General features: G+C 35.9%; 1 protein-coding gene across 1 annotated transcript in view; it reads right to left on the bottom strand.

Moving 5' to 3' along the window:
• The window catches only part of acvr2ba (activin A receptor type 2Ba), a 51,257-nt gene extending 30,474 nt beyond the window's left edge, over window positions 1-20,783 (bottom strand). Inside the window, exon 1 of the mRNA XM_016471490.1 lies at window positions 20,352-20,783. Within this exon, the coding sequence (XP_016326976.1) occupies window positions 20,352-20,403 (52 nt within the window). The 5' untranslated portion in view covers window positions 20,404-20,783. The remainder of the gene's footprint in view (window positions 1-20,351) is intronic.
• Window positions 20,784-21,678: the final 895 nt, after the last annotated feature.

Raw genomic sequence — 21,678 nt, 5'->3', positions numbered from 1 at the left:
TCAGTTTTATTAAACTTTTAACAAATTAATGTTAAATTGTATACTTTTCATGATTTCAATTAATTAATTAACATGCTTTTTGATGGCTAAAATTGTATTTAACCATTAAAGAGTCCAGAAATTAAAAAATAAATAAATAAATCAATAAAAAACGGAATACAGAAAAATTAAAAAGGGAGAAAACGGAATCTGGAAAAAATAATATAAAATGGAGTTTGATACTATTTCAATATTATTGTTTTCTGACATTTCAATGTAAAAAAAAATTACAACAAAAATATTAGAATTGAAGATACATTTCTTCATTCAGATCATTCAATTTCTTCTTATTCAGATCTTTTTGTCCCTATTTTTTTCTCTCTTCTTCTGTTATGGTCTGTCAAGCAAATCAACGTTTATCACGGGTCAACTTTGGCCCTGGTTTGGGCGTCTCTGATTTAAAGGCACAATATGTACGATTTTTTTATTAAAATATCCCAAAACCGCTAGAACAGTGTTATATATTTTGCTGACTTGTGCACTTACATTATCCCAAATGTTTCGAAGAATATTTAAATCCAGAGACATAAGCCATTTTAACTAGTATAGTGTCATTGTGTCACCTGCTAATGATGTCATAACCCCTCGATTTCCGGTTTTGTTTTGTAGAAAACATGGAAACACCAAAGACGCTTTAATATGTTGTGTGTTTTAATAGACCGGTGACGACCGCACAGAGTAGCATTATAACAGAACTTTCAAATGAATCTAGTATGATAAAACAGCTCTGCTTTACCCCACATACGCACGACCGGAAGCAGCGGAAGCGCTCTACTGTGGCATAATAAAAGCTCCGATGCTTTCCCCCACATACGCACGACCGGAAGCAGCGGAAGCGCTCTACTGTGGCATAATAAAAGCTCCGATGCTTTCCCCCACATACGCACGACCGGAAGCAGCGGAAGCGCTCTACTGTGGCATAATAAAAGCTCCGATGCTTTCCCCCACATACGCACGACCGGAAGCAGCGGAAGCGCTCTACTGTGGCATAATAAAAGCTCCGATGCTTTCCCCCACATACGCACGACCGGAAGCAGCGGAAGCGCTCTACTGTGGCATAATAAAAGCTCCGATGCTTTCCCCCACATACGCACGACCGGAAGCAGCGGAAGCGCTCTACTGTGGCATAATAAAAGCTCCGATGCTTTCCCCCACATACGCACGACCGGAAGCAGCGGAAGCGCTCTACTGTGGCATAATAAAAGCTCCGATGCTTTCCCCCACATACGCACGACCGGAAGCAGCGGAAGCGCTCTACTGTGGCATAATAAAAGCTCCGATGCTTTCCCCCACATACGCACGACCGGAAGCAGCGGAAGCGCTCTACTGTGGCATAATAAAAGCTCCGATGCTTTCCCCCACATACGCACGACCGGAAGCAGCGGAAGCGGTCGACTGTGGCATAATAAAAGCTCTGCTGTTTCCAGCCGTGTGTCACGCTCGTTCAGCGCCTCATTTCGCTTCGACAGCTTTCAGCCTCACTCTGCTTCATTCTACTACGTTAATAAATCATTAGCTCATCCATGAACATGATTTCTGCCCGAGTCCCGTCGGATTGCATCGGCTGTGGGGATGAAGACCACAACTCCCATGATTCCACACTCAGTCACGGCATCATCAAACTACGCCTTTGTCTCTGTTTGTTTTCAATACGCGCCCTCTAGTGGCGAAAATTACATATTGTGCCTTTAAGGTCCGCTGGCTCTCTCACTCTGAATCCAGGATCTGAGATGTGAAACAGAAGCGCAGCTCGTCTCAAGAACGTTTCTTGAGGAAGGAGAACAAGGACTTGGGCCTGTTTTATGACTCTGACATTTACCTGCTCCTAAATCCTGCTGCTTACGAGAGCCGGAGCGGCGTGACGGAGGTCAAGGATGAGTCTTTCCCTCCGAGTTTTCAAGAGAGGAAAGATAAGGTCTCTGGGCATCCGGCTAATTACTTATAACTTACTGGATTCCCCATCGATCACACGAGGAAGAGCACGTGACTGACTGCAGCGACGGAGTGATTCATCTACAATTTTAGTTGTTATTCCTCCCGCCAGCTCCAGAAAAAAATAAAATAAAAAAGAATTATTTTCTCAGCTTTTGGAAGGTGTTTTATTGATGCTGTTCTATAATATAAATATAATAATATAATATATCCCATCAGGACACCAGAACACGTTCAATGTTTCATAACGTTTGATAATGTAACATATAGAAAATCAAACATTTTAAAATGAAAAGTAACATAAAATGTAAAGTCAATATAAAATAAATAAATAGACAAACAAACATTTGATAGATAAAAAAAATATTTTATTAAAAATATAAAATTAATATTATTTTACTTCATAATTACTAAAATAAAAAAATAAGACAAAATAATTCAAATAAAATATTTAAAATGAATAAATTTGAATTGTTACCATCTAGTTAACTAGAATGTGTTTATTTAATATATATAAAAAAAAATTAAATGAAAAATAATAAAATACAGTTAATATAAAATAAACAATTGATAAAGAAAAAAGGCACATACAATAAATGCTATATTAAACATATAATATTAATATTATTTTAATTCATAAAATTAAAATAAGAAAAATAAGAAAAAAATTTAAATAAAAGGAAAATTGTAATTTAATATTCCCTGTTACCATCTAGTTAACTTGTCAACTAAAATAAGATACAGAAAATGAAAATGTTTTTTAATTAAAAATAATAAATATTAAATAAATAAACAATAAACAAAAACAACTGTTAAAAATAAAAAGCACATACACATAAATAATATTTGAAATATATAATTAAATAATTATTATTTTAATTTATAATATTAAAATTATAAATAAAATGTAAAAATCAAATGAAATTAAAAATATCATGGGAAAAGGCAAATAATTTAAAAAGTGAATTTTGTAATACTTAATATTCAATTTAACTATTTAAAATAAAATGTTAGATAATTTTTAGAAAGATCTTAGAAATAAATAATGATTTGCTAACCCACTACAAGTGAATAAAAGACCGTTCAGTTGTCAAAATCACTAAAGAAAACATTGATTCACAATCCATCATCTCCGTTTTAAAACAAACATGCGATATGAAACGTAGCTGGCCATTAAAATGAGTCAAAGTTTTGGATGGAGTCAGATCAAGGTCTGCAACCTTTCATCCTTTACATTATTATACAAACATTATTCACAGCAAAAACAGACATCTCAATATGAATCTCTCAACTGCGTTTCATTTACACTTCACGATCTTCCAAGCAGCTTTATTCACTGAATTAAGAGTCCAAACACACTCCGGCATCCTGAAGATGGAGATTCCTTTGCATCACAAAACCCTCATAACCCCAAACAGCATTTGCATGAGTGTAGACATGATAAAGATGCCAGTGTTTTGCATGATAATACGAGATGCATCTGATGAGCCACAGTCTATACTCACTACTGCATACAACACAGAACATGCTAATCACACGTATAATCACAATACACACGTCTGAGATTATCACACTTCATTAAATAACATGGTGATATTCCTACATGCGACTGAAGGACTTTTACACATTCATGCATTTAGCAGATGCTTTTATTCAAAGTGACTTCGATTGCATTCATGGCATGCTGTACTGTTTAAGCAATTTATGCAAGATTTATGTACAATTTGTGTGTTATGGTTATTATACAGCAGTCAAAAAAAAAAAAGCAGTTAAATAAATACCAATGCACATGAATGTCCGTACCAAAACCTTTACTTTTTGAAACACTTTTCTGGAAATAAGCCTGAGATTAGCAACTTTGCAAGAACTGGAAACTGAGACTCGGTTCTTATTCAGAAACTGGATCGATTTTGTAGGGATTCAATTTAAATGGGTTTTAAAAGTGTTTAAAAACATAATTTGTTTAAAACAAATGTTTTTTAAATGTGTTTTACAACTTTTTTTTACAACTTGTAGTTATAACTAAAACTAAACTAAACAAAAATAAGCTTAAAAATGTTTAAAACAAAATAAAAATGTGTTTAGGAAAAAGGTTTGTAAAAATTTACAACTAAATTGTTGCTAAGAAACATGTTTTAAAAAATGTATAAACAAAAATGTTTAAATGCGCTGCAAATTATTACTGAAAAAAAAAAAAAAGCTTAGGAAAATGTTTAAAATTATGTAAATTGTTGCAACAAAAACAAACATTTAAAAATGTTTATAAACCACAAATTTTGAAACAAATGTTTAAAAAAAAAGTGCAAACCGTTGCTAAAAACAATAAAAATTTTAATAAAAAAAATATTAAAAACAAAAATGTTTTAAAAAACTTGAAAATAGAAAATGCGTTTAAAAATGTTAACATTTAGCGACTTTGCAAGGGTTTGAAACGAAGTCAGTTCTTATATAAAAATATTCTGAAGCAAGATAATATTAATGACGCATATTAACAGTACTAAAATTGTACTAAAATACTTTGACAGTGTTTCCTGCACTGAATCTATAGCACCACAGCAAAAGAAACTTAAAGAAATACTAAAACTCTTCAAAAGAGCCATTAATGGAATTGTTAAGTAGCTGGAATCATTAAGTGGAAATAGAATTGCTGAATTCCTCATTATTTTACCCAATAACAGCAGACAAATAAGGTGTTTTTGTTTTTTTTAGAAGAACTTGGTCAAATTTCTAACCCAAGAGGACATTCTCCTAATCTAGTTGTCTAATTGAATATTGTTGGCTCTTTGACGATTTGTTTTGTTCCTCTTCTGTAAGTGGCTTTGGATAAATGTATCTGCTAAATGCATGAATGTAAATGTAAAATTCAGTTTCGTATTTCATTAAAAGTCGTCTAATTTTGTCTGAACGATGTGACGCTCTTCAGCGGCTTTGAGAAGGCTATGATGGATGACAACACGAGCAAAAACACCTTCAGAAAGCCATCTCCAAACGCTCTTTACTCCAAATCATCTGGCAGGCGTCCGTCCGGACACCAAAATGGGTTTCTCTTTTGGTGACGCTCTGAATCTATTTATAGCCGCTGGCGAGAAACACAAACCGCAACTCAACCGCAAGGAACAACGATCATCATAATCAGGCCAGACCGCACTAAAAACAAGCAAGCGGCTCTGACGTTTGATTTCGAGGAAGAGAATGAAACACAGCTTCCTTGCCTTTAAACACAAGCATGATCTGGATTTTAAGACGAGCTCAGACGGAGGATTTGTGAGGGAGTTTCTAAGTAGGTCAGGTGTTCTGTTGGCATATAGAGTGATGTACATGCATCTGCATGAATCCAAACATCAGCCGAAGGAGAACTTACAGCAGGATAAAAGCCAGATTATCTGCTATACCAACCAGCAAAACAGCCGAGAAGCTCACTTCTGTGCCTCAATCCTAATGCATGAGGCTTGTGTTTTATTAAAGCAGTAAGCCCAGTGAAGCCGTGGTTTACAGTGAATTTATAACAGCTAAGGGGCGTTGTTAGGCACGATGCAAAGCAGAGCTTCACGGGGGTTATTGCTTTTATAAAACGGTTATTCCATATACGTAGTAAGGTTTCACAAAATAAAACCGAGCAAATAAAGTGTAATGATATTAATAAAAACAGTATTCTTCCACCAAACAATGTAGTTCCTCAGAAACAGTTGTGGTTGCCGAGCAACAGACAAACGTAAACAAAGGTGTGTGTTACTTTGTAGAGTCATTTACAACAGCTTCGAACGCGGCTCAGCCAATCAGAATCAAGCACCGGAACTATCCGCTTTATGAAGTGATTTAAAGTTACATAAAATGTAACTTTACTTGGTCATTGTCATTAGGAGAACAGGATTCATTTTAATTAGTAAAATTATTGAATAATAATAATAATAATAGGATGTATAGAAATGCACATTCAGATAAACATCAATTTTCATCAATCCAGGTTTAATTTAGAACTATACTAACCCTTACAGAAAAGTCACTTGAGTTTCACATGTGCATTAGAACATGTGATCACATGTGAAAAATGTGTGAAATTCATGTGACTTTTCTGTAAGGGAAATTAAAAATTACTTCATTTCTTGTTCTATACCAGAAAAAACTACCAGCTAATTTACAAAAATGAAAAAAGAAAAAAAAAAAAGAGCAGTAATATTATTTAATGTAGTGTATTATTTAATTATTTAATTATTATAATAATTAAGTGTATTAAACTTGCTCACTTAAAAACTCATAAAAACCTAAAAAAATTACAAAACAATAATAAATGTACTAAAACGTAAAGAAAAATTTGGAATGTTGCCTTTATAACTAACTAGAATAATTTTGAGTTAAAAAACTGAAATTACTAGAAATATTAAAATAACTGCAAAGCTGCAAACAAATTTACTAAAACTTTTAGTTAATATTTAAGTTAAAATTTAACAAAATAGTTCATGTTTAAGTTCACAAACTAAAATTGCCATTCTAGAAAAACAAAAAATGCTATAAAAATGACAACCACATTACAAATTTATTAAAACTTAAACTTAATACAGTTAATTTAAGTTCAAGAACTAAAACTACTAAAAATAAAATAAAAAAAAACTAAGTGACAAAACCACAAAACAAATTTGCTAAAACTTATTTCAGTTAGTTACTTAGTTACCAATCAACATTTTCATTTTTTAAAAATGTTTTTCCATCTAATATTCATATTTTATTTTAATTCAGCTCTATTCCAAATACTGAAAAAAAATAAAAATAAATTTCAGTTTTTTCCCCAGTAACAGCACTGATTAGGGATTTTACAATGCTAAAGGCATGGTGTGTGAAGTGAATTTGTTAATATTTTCATGGTTTGTAGCAGCTTTCAACCATAAAATGATATTGTGAGCTCCCAGATGCATGTGTGTCAGCTGTTTTTCAGCAGTGTGTGTTATCTGAAGGTAAATTATTATTTTAAGATAGCGTGCGTGCGTGCGCGTGTGTGAGAGTGTGTGTGCGCGTGTGTGAGAGTGTGTGTGTGTGTGAGCGTGTGTGTGTGTGTGTGTGTGAGTGAGTGAGTGAGTGAGTGAGTGAGTGAGTGAGTGAGTGAGTGAGTGAGTGAGTGAGTGAGTGAGTGAGTGAGTGAGTGAGTGAGTGAGTGAGTGAGTGAGTGAGTGAGTGAGTGAGTGAGTGAGTGAGTGAGTGAGTGAGTGAGTGAGTGAGTGAGTGAGTGAGTGAGTGAGTGAGTGAGTGAGTGAGTGAGTGAGTGAGTGAGTGAGTGAGTGAGTGAGTGAGTGAGTGAGTGAGTGAGTGAGTGAGTGAGTGAGTGAGTGAGTGAGTGAGTGAGTGAGTGAGTGAGTGAGTGAGTGAGTGAGTGAGTGAGTGAGTGAGTGAGTGAGTGAGTGAGTGAGTGAGTGAGTGAGTGAGTGAGTGAGTGAGTGAGTGAGTGAGTGAGTGAGTGAGTGAGTGAGTGAGTGAGTGAGTGAGTGAGTGAGTGAGTGAGTGAGTGAGTGAGTGAGTGAGTGAGTGAGTGAGTGAGTGAGTGAGTGAGTGAGTGAGTGAGTGAGTGAGTGAGTGAGTGAGTGAGTGAGTGAGTGAGTGAGTGAGTGAGTGAGTGAGTGAGTGAGTGAGTGAGTGAGTGAGTGAGTGAGTGAGTGAGTGAGTGAGTGAGTGAGTGAGTGAGTGAGTGAGTGAGTGAGTGAGTGAGTGAGTGAGTGAGTGAGTGAGTGAGTGAGTGAGTGAGTGAGTGAGTGAGTGAGTGAGTGAGTGAGTGAGTGAGTGAGTGAGTGAGTGAGTGAGTGAGTGAGTGAGTGAGTGAGTGAGTGAGTGAGTGAGTGAGTGAGTGAGTGAGTGAGTGAGTGAGTGAGTGAGTGAGTGAGTGAGTGAGTGAGTGAGTGAGTGAGTGAGTGAGTGAGTGAGTGAGTGAGTGAGTGAGTGAGTGAGTGAGTGAGTGAGTGAGTGAGTGAGTGAGTGAGTGAGTGAGTGAGTGAGTGAGTGAGTGAGTGAGTGAGTGAGTGAGTGAGTGAGTGAGTGAGTGAGTGAGTGAGTGAGTGAGTGAGTGAGTGAGTGAGTGAGTGAGTGAGTGAGTGAGTGAGTGAGTGAGTGAGTGAGTGAGTGAGTGAGTGAGTGAGTGAGTGAGTGAGTGAGTGAGTGAGTGAGTGTGTGTGTGAGTGAGTGAGTGAGTGAGAACACCATACGGTGTGTTTGGACCTCTGCGATCACTCAAAGCTGAGAGAGCAGGTCTGTGAGCAGACGTCTCTTCTTCAGTGCGAGGAGTCATTATTGGGGCTCCGGCTCCGGGGTTTTTGAGATGGAGATGGGGCAGATGCTTCCTCGGCGCTCCAGATGGAGGAATGTGTGGATAATCCTGACTCCCAGGCTCCTCTCATGACCTCTCCGTCTCCATCTTGATCTCCAGCTGTCGCCAGACATCAGCGGCCCTCAGCTGTTCGCTTCTGCCTCGAGTAAAAATATCTCACTCTGGAAGAGCATTCTGAACGCATACTAATATCCAGAGATGGGAAATGGCAGGGATTTCATAATTCTGGTTGAGATTCTTCTGAATTATTTTCCCCGTTTATTATTTTCATCATTTAGACACATTTTTGTTTTAAATATTTTTTGTTCTTAAACTTAAAAAAACAAACAAAAAAACATTTATATTTATTATGTTTTGTTTTTAGTTACAATTTACAATTAGGTTGTACATTTGTTTTTATTTTATTAACAATTTACAAATTATTTTTGTTTTGAAACATTTAAAACATTTTTAGTAACAACGCGGTTGTACATTTTTAAACATTTTAGTTTTAAACACTTTTTATATTTATAAACATTTTTAAACATTTTAAATGTTGTTTTTTTTTTACAAATTTTTTGATTTTAATAACCATATACAAGTTAAACACATTTTAAAAACATTTGTTTGTTTTTAAACATTTATGGTTTTTTTTAGTAACAATTTACAACAAGGTTGTTAACCTTATTTCATGTTAACTATTGCATTGACTAACATAGATTAATACTTGTGCAACATTCATTGATCTTGGTTAATGTAGCATTTTTTACGTCAAAATTTGTGTATGTATAACAATAAACAATTGTATATTAACCAAGATGAATAGATTTAAATTGTAAATTTTTAGCTGCAGAAGTTTGCTAGTTCTATCTCGGTTTTTTCCCTTATAGTTGACTTTAATACATTCATCCAGTCGAGTCAAAAGCGTAGTTTGTGTCTCTTTGGTTGGAGGTCGTATACCGAAGCGTCGCTCAAGTCAACAGAATAATTAGTCTGGAGTGGGGTTTGCAGTCATTGTTGCAGTGACTCTGTGTGAGAAAAGGCTGAGACGGCGTGTGACGTGGATCTCGGGGTGAAGGAGGCCTCGCTTTTGTCATGGAAAACCCAGCGGTGACCACCTGCCGAGAGGAGGCCCGTCAATGACCACCAGAGCGTGGGAAAGTCTTTCTCCGAGCCTCCAGAGACAAGCTGCCATTTATTTATTTTAGCGTGACAAAATTCGATATTTTGCCTGAACTTGATGTCATTGTTAGTCAGAGGTTTAGATGCTGGTGAAAGAGGGCACAGATTGCCTCAGAAGAATGAATGAAAGTCAGGCTTAATGTGCGTTTCGACTTGACTTGCATCATAACAAAGAATTTAATTAATGTTCCTGGTTAGGGCTGCACGATAAATCGAAATGGAATCGAAATAGCTGCGATTGTCATGCGTATCTTTGATGTAGGGCTGCATGATAAATCGAAATGGAATCGAGATCGCGATTCGTCAGAAGCTGCGATTGTCATGCGTATCTTTCAGTGAAGCACCGTTCTGTGATCAGTAGTAAATCTCCATCCGAAGGCCAGAGGGCGCTCTCGCGCTGAAACTCCAAATACGCCTCGCAGAAGAAACCCAGGAAATCCCTATAGCAGTTGCTGAATAAACAGAACATTTAACTGCTTTTATTGATTCGACGTGACTAATAAACACACGATTTTGACAATATACGGTTTATCAGAGTTATTATTATAATTTTCATTAAAATAAAGTATATTTATAATGCAATGCCTTTATCACTGCTTAAATACTATGAAATATGTTGCATGCCTTATTCTGTGTAAGAAGCCACATCATCTCACAGAAGGATTTATTTCAAACACTCGACTGACGTTATGAAGTGAGTTTGGAGTAAAAACATGTTATTAAATGTGGTATTTTCACGTGCTTTCAGATGGAGCAGCATTTACTACACAGAGCCGTAGTTCACTGAGAAGCTATGCAAACAGCTGTCATTATCGCGAACGATTTCTTCGATTTCATAATCTTTTTTCATTTTTTTGCGTAGCTTGTCAGTGAACTACGGCTCTGTGTAGTAAATGCTGCTCCATCTGAAAGCAAGTGGTGATGATTTACTGCTGATTACAGAACCGGCTTTACTAGCAAAATGCGCATGACAATCTCATTCGATTAATCGTGCAGCCCTATTCCTGGTCTTATTATGAATGATTCATCAGTGTGCGTTATTCTGAAGTGGAAAAAAAAATGTTTTCACAATATAATCGTGCATTGAATATTACCATTATCATCACGGTAATTCTTCTGAAGATTTAATAATAATTTAAAAAAAAAATGTTTAATTCTGTTCTTTTTTTAAGTAACAATTTACAACAAGATTGTACATTTTAAACACATTTTTATGCTTCTAAAAAAAAATTAAGACTTTTTTGTTTTTAAACATTTTTTGAAACACGTTTGTGTTTTTAAACATTTTATAAATGCATAAACATACGATTCCATTGATAATTCTTGTCGTACTTTTAAAGTGTTTTCTTTAAGTTTCTTTAAGTTTGCTGTGGAGCTGGAGATTTTTCGTATGTATATGTCAGATATCGTCAGGATTTATATTGAATATCATCAGAATTTGGATTGTTTTTGTCCTATCCATTGCTTGGTTATCACCGACAAACATCATATTTTCAGAATCAGTTGTGTACTTAAATACGGTTGCCAATCTAGAAGCGTTTCAGGTGTCACACGTGAGATGAAAAAGTGGATAATATTCCATAAAAAAAATGTCGAGATTTAGGGACATCGCCCAGCCCTACCCTTGTATTAAAGGGACAGTTCACCAAAAAAATTTAAATGTCATAAATTTACTCAGCCTCAGGCCATCCAAGATGTAGGTGACTTTTTTCTTCAGTAGAACAGTAAAGATGATTTTAGCTGAAACCGTGGTCCTTAGTGACTCATAAAATGCAAGTCAATGACTACAGTCACTTTGAGAGTCAAAGCATGCAACACAAAATTATTAGGCTACCTGAGGCTCTTGAGCCCTGACGATATATATTGGGGTCTTATGAAGTGAAATGATCGGTCTGTGCAAGAAACAACATTATTTACAGTGGCGGCCAAATTTATTAGAACACTAGTAATTTCACCAGCTAAAAAATGGTTTTAAGTCAGTTATTTCTATCTTTTGCTGTAGTGTGTCAGTAGGAAATATCAGTTTACATTTCCAAACATTCATTTGGCCATTAATTGTAATAATGCAGTGAGATTTTTTTGCTCCAAACAGAGATCTGATCATCATCCAGTCTGTCTGGAATGACATGAAGAAACAGAACAAACTACGCCAACTGTTGTACATGGAAGCAGTTCCGGGAGGATGACGTATGGAGGTCAGCTTTGCGCATGCGCCGCTCAGAAGTGATGAACGCGGAAACGCAGCGGAGAGATCAAAACAAAACAACGGTCACGAATTAGAAGTAAAAAACGAGGATTTGTAAAGAAGAATGTCGGAGGATTTCGATATAAGCCGAGAGGAGACTGGTTTTCCTTTGCTAAAGTAAGGAGACTTTGCTTCCTTTGCTCCTGTTAACAAACGTTGGTTTTCACGAGACTCACCGGCGCATGCGCAGCGCTGAACTCATCCGCACGGAACTGCTTCTGTGTACAACTGCTGGCGCAAGCTAGATTAAAGTGATTATTACGTTTTGAATATGGATATTTTTCTTACAAAAACGCGTCGATTTGCTACAGAAGGCCTTTGTTCACCCCCCGGAGCCGTGTGAGACACTTTTTTTATGGATGGGCGCTTTTTATTTAACTTCTTTTGTACTGATGCATGCAACACCTGCTGAGTGGCATTAAACAGCTTGAAAGATCAAAGACCATTTTTAATATAACTCCGACTGGATTCGTCTGAAAGAAGAAAGTCATATACACCTAGGATGACTTGAGGGTGAGTAATTTATGGGCTAATTTTCATTTTTGGGTGAACTAACCCTTTAATGAAGTCTGCAACATTAACACTGTTACTTTCCTGTTTTGTTTCTGTGAAGCTGATTTGAAAAAAATCTGCATTTTATAAAGCACTACCGAAATAAATGACCACACACACAAAACTGCTCACTTTTACCATGCAAGTAAAACACAAGCTTAAAACATCTCTAGAATCAGAAGAAACAGACGGAGATGGTGTCATTACCCCGTAACCTCAGCGTGAGGCCAGATCTCAACAAACAGCACATCTGAGCACAGACCGACTCACACAAAAGCCAAGGGGGGCCACTGTAGGGCCGGGAGGCTCCAGCAGACGGGCCCTGGCCCCGCCGACACAAACACAGACAGAAAGGGACACAAATACACAGACAGACACAAAAAACACACCCAAAGAGCTCGCTGATTCTCAGCAGAACAGAGCATGAGAGCCATCAATCGTCTGCTGAATGGAGCCCACCCCGGGCCCCAATTTCTGGGCTTTTCTATAGGAGCCAGAAACAAACTTCTGCAACAAACATGGTCGGTCACAACGATGCAGACATTCAGCCATCATCTCAATGACAGACTAAAACCTGAAATTACCTTGTAACGCCAACACTCGCCATGAAAAAACAATGCAATAAATAAAACAACGCTGGAACTGACTTCAGACTGATTTACACTTTTCATTTTCTTCACTTCTGAGCCAAATCCATCTATCACTGTGCAATAGAGTTGATTTCAGTCATAATTCAGTTTAACTACTATGCTAGAGTATTATAAGTTAACTTTTAACAGATACATTACTGTTTATAAGTTTGGAGTTGGAAAGATTTATAAATTTTTGAAGGAAGTCTCTTTTGCACACCAAGTCTACTTGCATTTGATCAAAAATACAGGAAAAACTGTGAAATATTATTGCAATTTAAAATAGTTGTTTTCTATGTGAAAATCTGTAAAAATTTAATTTATTTCTGTGATGCGCAGCTGTATTTTCAGCATCATTACTCCAGTCTTCAGTGTCACGTGATCTTCAGAAATCATTCTAATATGCTGATTTGCTGCTCAAGAAACATTTCTGATTATTATCAATGTTGAAAACAGTTGTGCTGCTTCATATTTTTGTGGAAACCGTCATACATTTATTTTTCAGGATTCACAGATGAACAGAAAGTTCAAAAGAACAGCCTTTATTTGAAACAGAAATCTTTTGAAACATTAGAAATGTCTTTACTGTCACTTTTGAGCAATTTAATGCGTCCTTGCTGAATAAAAGCGTTAATTTCCTTTAAAAAAAATTTTTTATGCATTTATGTGTGCATGCATTTAAATATGCAGTCCTTCTCTCCAGGCAAATAGACCAAAAAATAATAAAGAAAAATGTGAAGAAATTTTCCATATTCATTTTCCACACTCGCATATTGAATTATGCACCGTGGAATTTAGGGTTAAAGGAAATTCATAAACTTAACAGATAATGCCCTGGCAAAAATTTTTCCACAGATGTTTTTCTTAAAGTGTATTTAACACATTTAACTATATTTAACACATTTACTATTATGCATATTTACAGTTAAGAATCAACGCAGAAAATGCAAAAAATAAAATGCATGTGTCGGTCTGAAATGTGTATTCCAGGCCATTAAAGTATGCTAATGTCTGAACTCGCATGAACTTATAATGAACTTCTTCTCACAGCATGTGACAAATCTTTAATGAATACATAGATCTACATGAAATTCAGCAGAAAGTGCTGCAGAGTTCAAATGCACACATTTGCGCACATGTGCTCAAGGTGTATTGCATGTTTATTTATTCAATATTTTGGCTAATTTGACCAATGCATTGGCACCCAACAATCAATGCATAAAATGCATGCAGATTTAGTGTTTCAACTGTCTGAGCTCAGCACTTGAGGAACTGGAATTGCCATTACTGTAACATAGTCTGCTGCACTGTAAACATACGCAACCCAGTAATTTCCTGGAATATTTGAGCTAAACTAAGCCCAGGCTAAACAAAACCCTCGGCGTGTTCACGAGCGCCGCATGATGCACGTCGAGGCCCATGCGAGAGATAAGGCCTGCAGAATATCGCTGTTTACGTACGGCATCCCGACTGCGCAGCTCGGCCCAGATAAGAGTTATCTGAGCAGGTAAACAAACGGCACAGCGAGAACAGCGAGACGTTTCTGCAGCACGCGACTGCAACCGCAATCTCTCTTTGCTCTCTTCAAAACACGGTCGCCTTATTTAAGAAAATAATAGAATCGGCAACAATAACAAACCTGGGAAATTACCCGAGACTTGCCAAGCAAGCATTTCATTAGCAATTACACAAGTGTAAATACGACACTCAATGGACTCTGATCATCCGACTGAAACACGAGACCCTGAAAACGGCCCTCAGAGAACAACGACATGCAAGGAAGAGGAATACGAGCACGCAGATTCAACATCAGTCGTTCAGATGTTTTAATTCATTCTGAACTCAATAACACCAACTCTCCAGCTCATAAATGAAGGTTGATCATCTTTAAAGCTCACATTTACATGAACGTCATGCACCTACATATAAATAAACACAATATATGAAATACAGCAAGATGGCTTTGCTTTATTCCAAAGAGTCTCTAAATAAAAGAAAAACTAAACAGATTATGCTGAAGAAATAAGTCAAAAATGTGTTCACACAACATACAAAAAACACAAACGTACTTAAAAAGCTATTTATTGATTAGGCTATAAATATCTGGCACAATTACTCAGCTTAGTTAGTTTAGTTTTTTTTAATTCTGCTAAACTGGTTTAACCAAACTCGTAATCCTCAGTATTAAATTTCAATGTGTAACTCATTAAACTCACACTGGACAATTTGCAACCATTATGCAACCAAACAGAAACTTTGAAATACCAAATTAAGCTTTTTTTGTTTTTATTATTCTTGATCTCTGGCACAATCAATCATTTGAATTGTTTAATCTTGTTACAGGATGATCAATCATTGCTTGAAATCTTTTCCAAATCTAAACACAAGTTTCTGCAAATGTCTCAAACTGCTGTTCAATATCATTTCTGCAGTGACAACCATGCTTTTAAATAAATCTCCTTGTTATTGCTCATATTGATCTCCTGTACCATCGAAACATGGCCCGAAATGACTTTATGTTGTGAATTATGGGTAATAATCCGGACGGCCAAAGACACACAATCATTTTCATCTTCACTTATCAAATCAGCTCCGATCTAAACCGTGGGTTTCGAGTATCTGCAACAGATTTAAAGTCAGGAGGAAAATACACATTCATGAATTCAATTATTCTCCTCATCCAGGGCCGAAAGTCAATTATGGGCAATTTGAGCAAATCCCAGCATCCCATCTCTGTGTTTGGATAACATTTCACATTCTAACACAAAGATCTGACACAGCACAAAACGCAGAACACAAGAGAGAGACTGTCGAGGGTCCAGCAAACATTGCTTTTTGTGTAAAACTGATGCTCACTGAAGTCTAGGGCTGGGTAAAAAATATAGATATCTCGATATTAGTCGATTCTCATTTTTACGGAACGATATCGATTCTTAAATCCCAAGAATCGATTATTCTAGCCTGTTTTCAGTTAATGGACGGAACATTGAAGGGCACTTCCCATCCAATAAATAGCAATAAGCTTTGTGCTTTAATATGAAACAAAGTCTCAGATTTCAAATACTGTCCATTGTATTGCAGTATAAATGCCGTTTTGGCGCTGTTTAATGTACTCCAAAATTTTAATTGAATGTTACTTGCCATTTTTGTGTAATTCAAGTAAAACTTATTAGGCGCTTCTCAAAATACAGTTTCACAACAGAAAATCTCAAGTTGTTATTCTTTGTAATTTAATAATGATTTGTGAAAATTGTTCCAAAGTTCCTTTTTCAGAAATATTTAAAAAAAAATTCACAATGCATGTAAATCTATTTACCGGTTTATACGCCTGCCAAGCAAATAATGAATTACCAGGAAAAATTTAAATACACAAGACAGAATTTCTAAAAATAAAATAAATAAATACATAAATACATAAAATTCAATAATAATTATTATAATTATATTAGGCCTATAATAGATTATAATAATTTAATTAATTATTTTTTATTAATTTATTCATCTTTGGATAAAAGTGTCTGCTAAATGACTAAATGTAAATTAGACTTTTTGATTATTAAAATTTTATTAAACCATTAAAATGGGCTCCGGAAAAATTAAAACAGAAAACACATAATTTGGTTCAAATAAACTGGAATTTGAGAAAAATAAATAAAACTTGTTTCATATGACCTTAACATGCCATTTTTGCTCAGCTTTTAATGAATTGTTGTTAAACTGTATAAGTTTCATGATTTCAATTAATTAGACATGCAGTTTTATTACTGAAATTACATTTAACCATTAAAACCGGGGTCCAGAAAACTGGGGGAAAAAACAGAATCAAGAGAAAAAGAAAAAAAAAAGAATTTTGAAGAAGAAGAAAAAAAAGATTTCATAGTGCCCTATGAGCTGGAGATTTAACCACATCACGCAGTACTGTAGTGTAAACACACAAGAAAAACACGTACTGTTCCTTTAAATCCCAGTTCTTGCTTTAGGCGACCCATCCCCCATTTCTCATAGACCCCCCACAATCTCTCTCTCTCTGTGTGTGTATTTCTCTCTCGCTCGTCCAGCCCCCCACCCATGCAGCACAGCTTGCATCCATATAACAGCCGTATTTCCCTCTGGATGATCCACTCTACAGCGCTGATGGACTACTACTAGCCTATACGGTGGCCATTTCAGTCCAGAGAGGAATTCCAGTCCACCCTCCCCTCGTCCAGCCAGAAACACACACACACACACACACACACACACACACACAGATGTGAGGAAAGCAGACTCACACCCCACCGTTCAAACACACAAAACATATAAGCAGCAAATGGAGCATTGGGGTAATTTGTTTCCACCAATAGAAGGCTGTTTAAGTGCCACACCGCCCTGCTTTTCTTTTTACGGCACCGTCGTCCGCTCCGCCGGGAATCTTGGAATGCTCTACGAGAAGACTATTACACAACACACACACACACCACAGCCAGCACATCAGGCTTTACGAGCCCTCGCAGCATCGCTAAAGCAGTCAATGACAGAAACACATTTCACCTTCAATTCAGATGGAGAATTGAAGAAACTGAGGGACTGTTTGCAGTGTGATGATGTTTTCAGGACAATTAAACTCAAAATTCTCATGATTGTAATGCAAAAAAAAAAATAATAATAATAATTTATCACGGCACATTTTAGCTTGAAATCAGAAGGAAGAATTAAGAAATACTTTGCATAAAGAAAATTAAGGGATATTAGGGTTTTTTTTTTTTGCATTGTGACTATTTTTATGACTATTAAACAATTTTCTTTAAATTCCCATGATTATAATGCAAAAAAAGTATCATGTGCATTACTTTCATCAGGGACACATGCTTGAAACTAGAAGAACGAATTGAGAAATTATATTTTGCATTATTAAAATGAAGGGATATTTGGATTTTTTTTGCACTGACTTTATTTTCATGACCATTAAATAACATTTTCTCAAATTTCTCTTGATGGCAATGCAAACAAAAAAAAAAAGCATAACACGCATTATTGTCACACTTTAGCTTGAAACCAGATAGAAGAATTAAGAAATTCAATTTTGCATCAAGAAAGTTTGTTTTCCATTGTGACATTATTTTCATGATAAAGCTTTCCCAAAATTCTCATGACTTTAACGAAAAAACAAAAGTGTCATTTTCTTCGTTATAATAAATAATAGGATAATGAAAATCCTCCTATCGTCACACAATGCTTTTTTTATTGAATTAAAACAGAATAAAATCTCTAAGGCATATTCAGAACAATAAATACTACAATGACGTATGCTAACTTCACAAATACTTCACAACTTAATATCCAAGTGGTCAAACAATATGGTTTTTTCATTGCCAAAACTATTTCTACACAGCAGGGTTTCTGATGTATACATAGAAATGCAAATTTAATGACAACATGAATTGCTTGAATAATCACAACACAACATCTTAGTGAATTCTGAAACTCTAAAAAATATCTGGTGCTTTTGTATCTCATAAGATAGGCCTAATTATCTTACAGCACATACATACACATATATATATATATATATATATATATCCAACACACTCAACCTTCAGAAAAACACCAACTTTCTTCAGTCACGTCAAGTGAGTCACCAAAGACGAAAAACACCCTTGAAGACCAACTCTATTGGTCACACTGACTTCTGACAGAAACATCATCTGACGTTTTAAATGCACGTCGCCAAAGCTGCTTTCAAACTAAATTTCCAACAACTTCTTGGGTCTTTTCACTGTTGCAAACAAATGCTATGATGCCTAAACCAAAGTCCTTGAGGTTTTGGAGGAAAAACAACCCTGACCAGTTGCTGTCCTTCATCTGAACCTGGTTAACCAAAAGAGGCTTGATGGGAACTCAAAGACTCATTATATTCACAAAACAGAGACTTCACACACGCACACCTCGAAACATAAAGATAGATATCCCTCACTACACACATGGTCTGTTTTGACTCAGAAGAGACACACAAAAATACATTTTAAAAATGCATAATTTTTAAAAAGGGGAGGAAACTTTGCAAATGTTTTAAGACCCTCAAAATAACATTTTAGATGTTTTACCATTTTTTTTAAGCGATGTAACCATTTAGGAAAAATTCTGATCATTTTGGAGCCAAAATACTTGTGAAATGATCTATGAAGTTATAGGCTATTTGTGCCACACACAAAAACACTTTCGTAAAATATATTCAACCTTTTCCCCAAATCTCACACACTTTTGGGACTGAATTTTGTTGAATATGAATATGTATGTCTACTGATGAACCATTGCAGCATGAAAACTTTTTACATTTTTTATCTGAACATGAAAGTTTATGCAAGTAAAATTAATGCATTTTGTTTGAAATTCATGAACCATGAGTGTAATTCAATTCCATTCATTCCGATGGTGTTAATATTGTCAACTTTTATAATATACGTTCTTATAAATATCATACAATAACATTCAAACACAAATTCTTATCAGTATTGAAAAAAATATATATTTTGCATCAGTGTTTTGACGTGATTCATGTGTAATTTAAAATTTCAAAGAATTTATATTTTTATTCATAAAAAAGGGGTAAATGCAATAATTGCATGTTAACATTCATTACTTTAACATTGACTCATGATCAGATACAATATGGTTTAAGTTGAAAAAAATAAAAAATAAGACGATTCTTCGAGTCCAAACAGACCCTGAATGAGAATATAGTTTGCAGATTTTTAATGCATTATGAGGGATATATAAAATCATAATTATCTAACCCAACAAGGCCATCCCCGATGCTAAAACACTGGGAACTCTGTCCTGAAACAGAAACATTGTGTGCATATCTCTGACACTGTGATTAATATTTGCTCGGAGGTTGTTTATTAAAGTGCACAGTGATATTAAATGCTATTTAATCAGAATTCAGCATGATATTGAGCTGTATAGACCCACCCCTCCCCCAAACCCCTCCAACACAACAAAGCCACAGCAAACACAGTTACTGCACGCAGAAGACTTCGTCAACATCTATGCATGCGTGCTGCTTTGAGGAATAAATCCTGCACAAATCACTTTATAAGTGCACACTATATATAGTACAGATGCACAAACCATTTAAACACAGATATAATCATGCATGTCTTTGATATATAAATGCAACTCTGTGGAAATCCTTGGATTGAAGGTTGGCTGTCCTTGTGTTATTGCTGAGAATAGAGAGTAACTTAGTATTTATAGTTATGAATGAACGCGAGCAACTGAGCTTTACTCATTCGCATCTACAACAGAGATATTTCAAATGCATTCATAATTATTCACCAAAACCAGGTGTAATCCAAACAAACATGATTCTTAATGCAAACACAACGCGTTTTAGCAATTCAAAGCCTAGTGCATTATATCACGCGCGTTTATATAGCAGACAAAGAGTCAGAAAAATCACGCAAATCTCACACAAGTCTTGTCTAAAGAATAAAAGAGCGCTTACCTGCACTGAAAGTTCCCAGAAGAAGTGCAAAAGTCAGCCAGGAAGTGAACATATTCCTCTAGTGACACAAAAACACCCCGGGTTTTCTCCTGTTCAGTGTTTTCTGCTTTGCACACATTTAAAGCGATCGGGGAAACGCACGCACACACACACACAAGAGCCCGAGTGACCGTCGGCCTGATGTCCATCCACCGAACAGGCTTTAATCAAACTTTAACACATGCACAGATCCATCAGGAAACGCGCCTATTCCAACAGAAACGCATTCCGGTGCGGAATAACCGGCGATTTCCACCCAAATCCCGTTCGTGTGTGAAGCTTTTCCCGTGCAAGAGCGAGAATGGCTGGACAGGGTTCGATTCTGACATGCACGGAACTGAACTGAGTCCAAAATGGCTTCGGAGAGCGAAACGCAGCCAGCAGGGAAACCAATTTTCCCGTTCTACTAAGGCGAAGACTCGGCTCATGAATATTAACTACGCAACGTGACGCTAGCGCGGCAGCGCGCTCTGATTGGCCTGGCTCATGAATATTAAATAACTTACGTGACTGGACGATCCCGAAAGCTTATCGAGGAACGTCAGCACAGCCTAATTAATATTCAGCAGGCGTGGCCTCGCCGTAGTAGGATTGGGAATTTCGTAGCAGGGAAACCCGGATGTTGAAACACAAAGAGAGAAATGCAAAGCCTTTGAGTCCATATGTTTAGAGACTACACAATTTACACAAATACACACACTGTTTTAAAGCCAACACTGCGGTATTTTGGTGCAAATATGAATAGGAAAGTACTAAAACAGGTTTTATTTTCGTTATTATACGTGTTATTTGTTATTGCTTTGATTTGGAGGTGAACCTCATTGATTGATTCACCTGAATATTAGTTATTGAGATGAAACTCGTAAGATTAAATGTCGTTTGGTATATATATATATATAATTCTATACTAAATATTGTAGAAACCTAATTTGCTGTAAAATATAAATAAAGCAGCTAAATCTGCAGATATTATGTTACTTTTATGGAGAAGTAAGATAATATTTCAAGATAATAATCTCAAAATTAAACTTTACAAGAGTATGAAATAACAAGCAAACTTTTCCAATTATCTATCAGACAAGCAAATGGAGTTTTAAACTTAAATTAAATCTCTAAATCAAAATAAAATAGCTGTGCTGTTTATCACAGATTGTACTGTTTTTAAAATAAAACACACTTCTAAATGTGTAGATATACACTCAACTTTCACATACTGTAAGTTTTAATGTCAAGCGAAGAGCAACAGCAAAACAAAACCTCACTGACAGTAAAGCTGTCTAATATCTGA

The sequence above is a fragment of the Sinocyclocheilus anshuiensis genome, unplaced genomic scaffold (assembly GCF_001515605.1).
Source record: "Sinocyclocheilus anshuiensis isolate Anshui unplaced genomic scaffold, SAMN03320099.WGS_v1.1 scaffold184, whole genome shotgun sequence".
Lineage (NCBI taxonomy): Eukaryota > Metazoa > Chordata > Actinopteri > Cypriniformes > Cyprinidae > Sinocyclocheilus > Sinocyclocheilus anshuiensis.
This window is presented reverse-complemented; position numbering and strand designations above follow the sequence as displayed.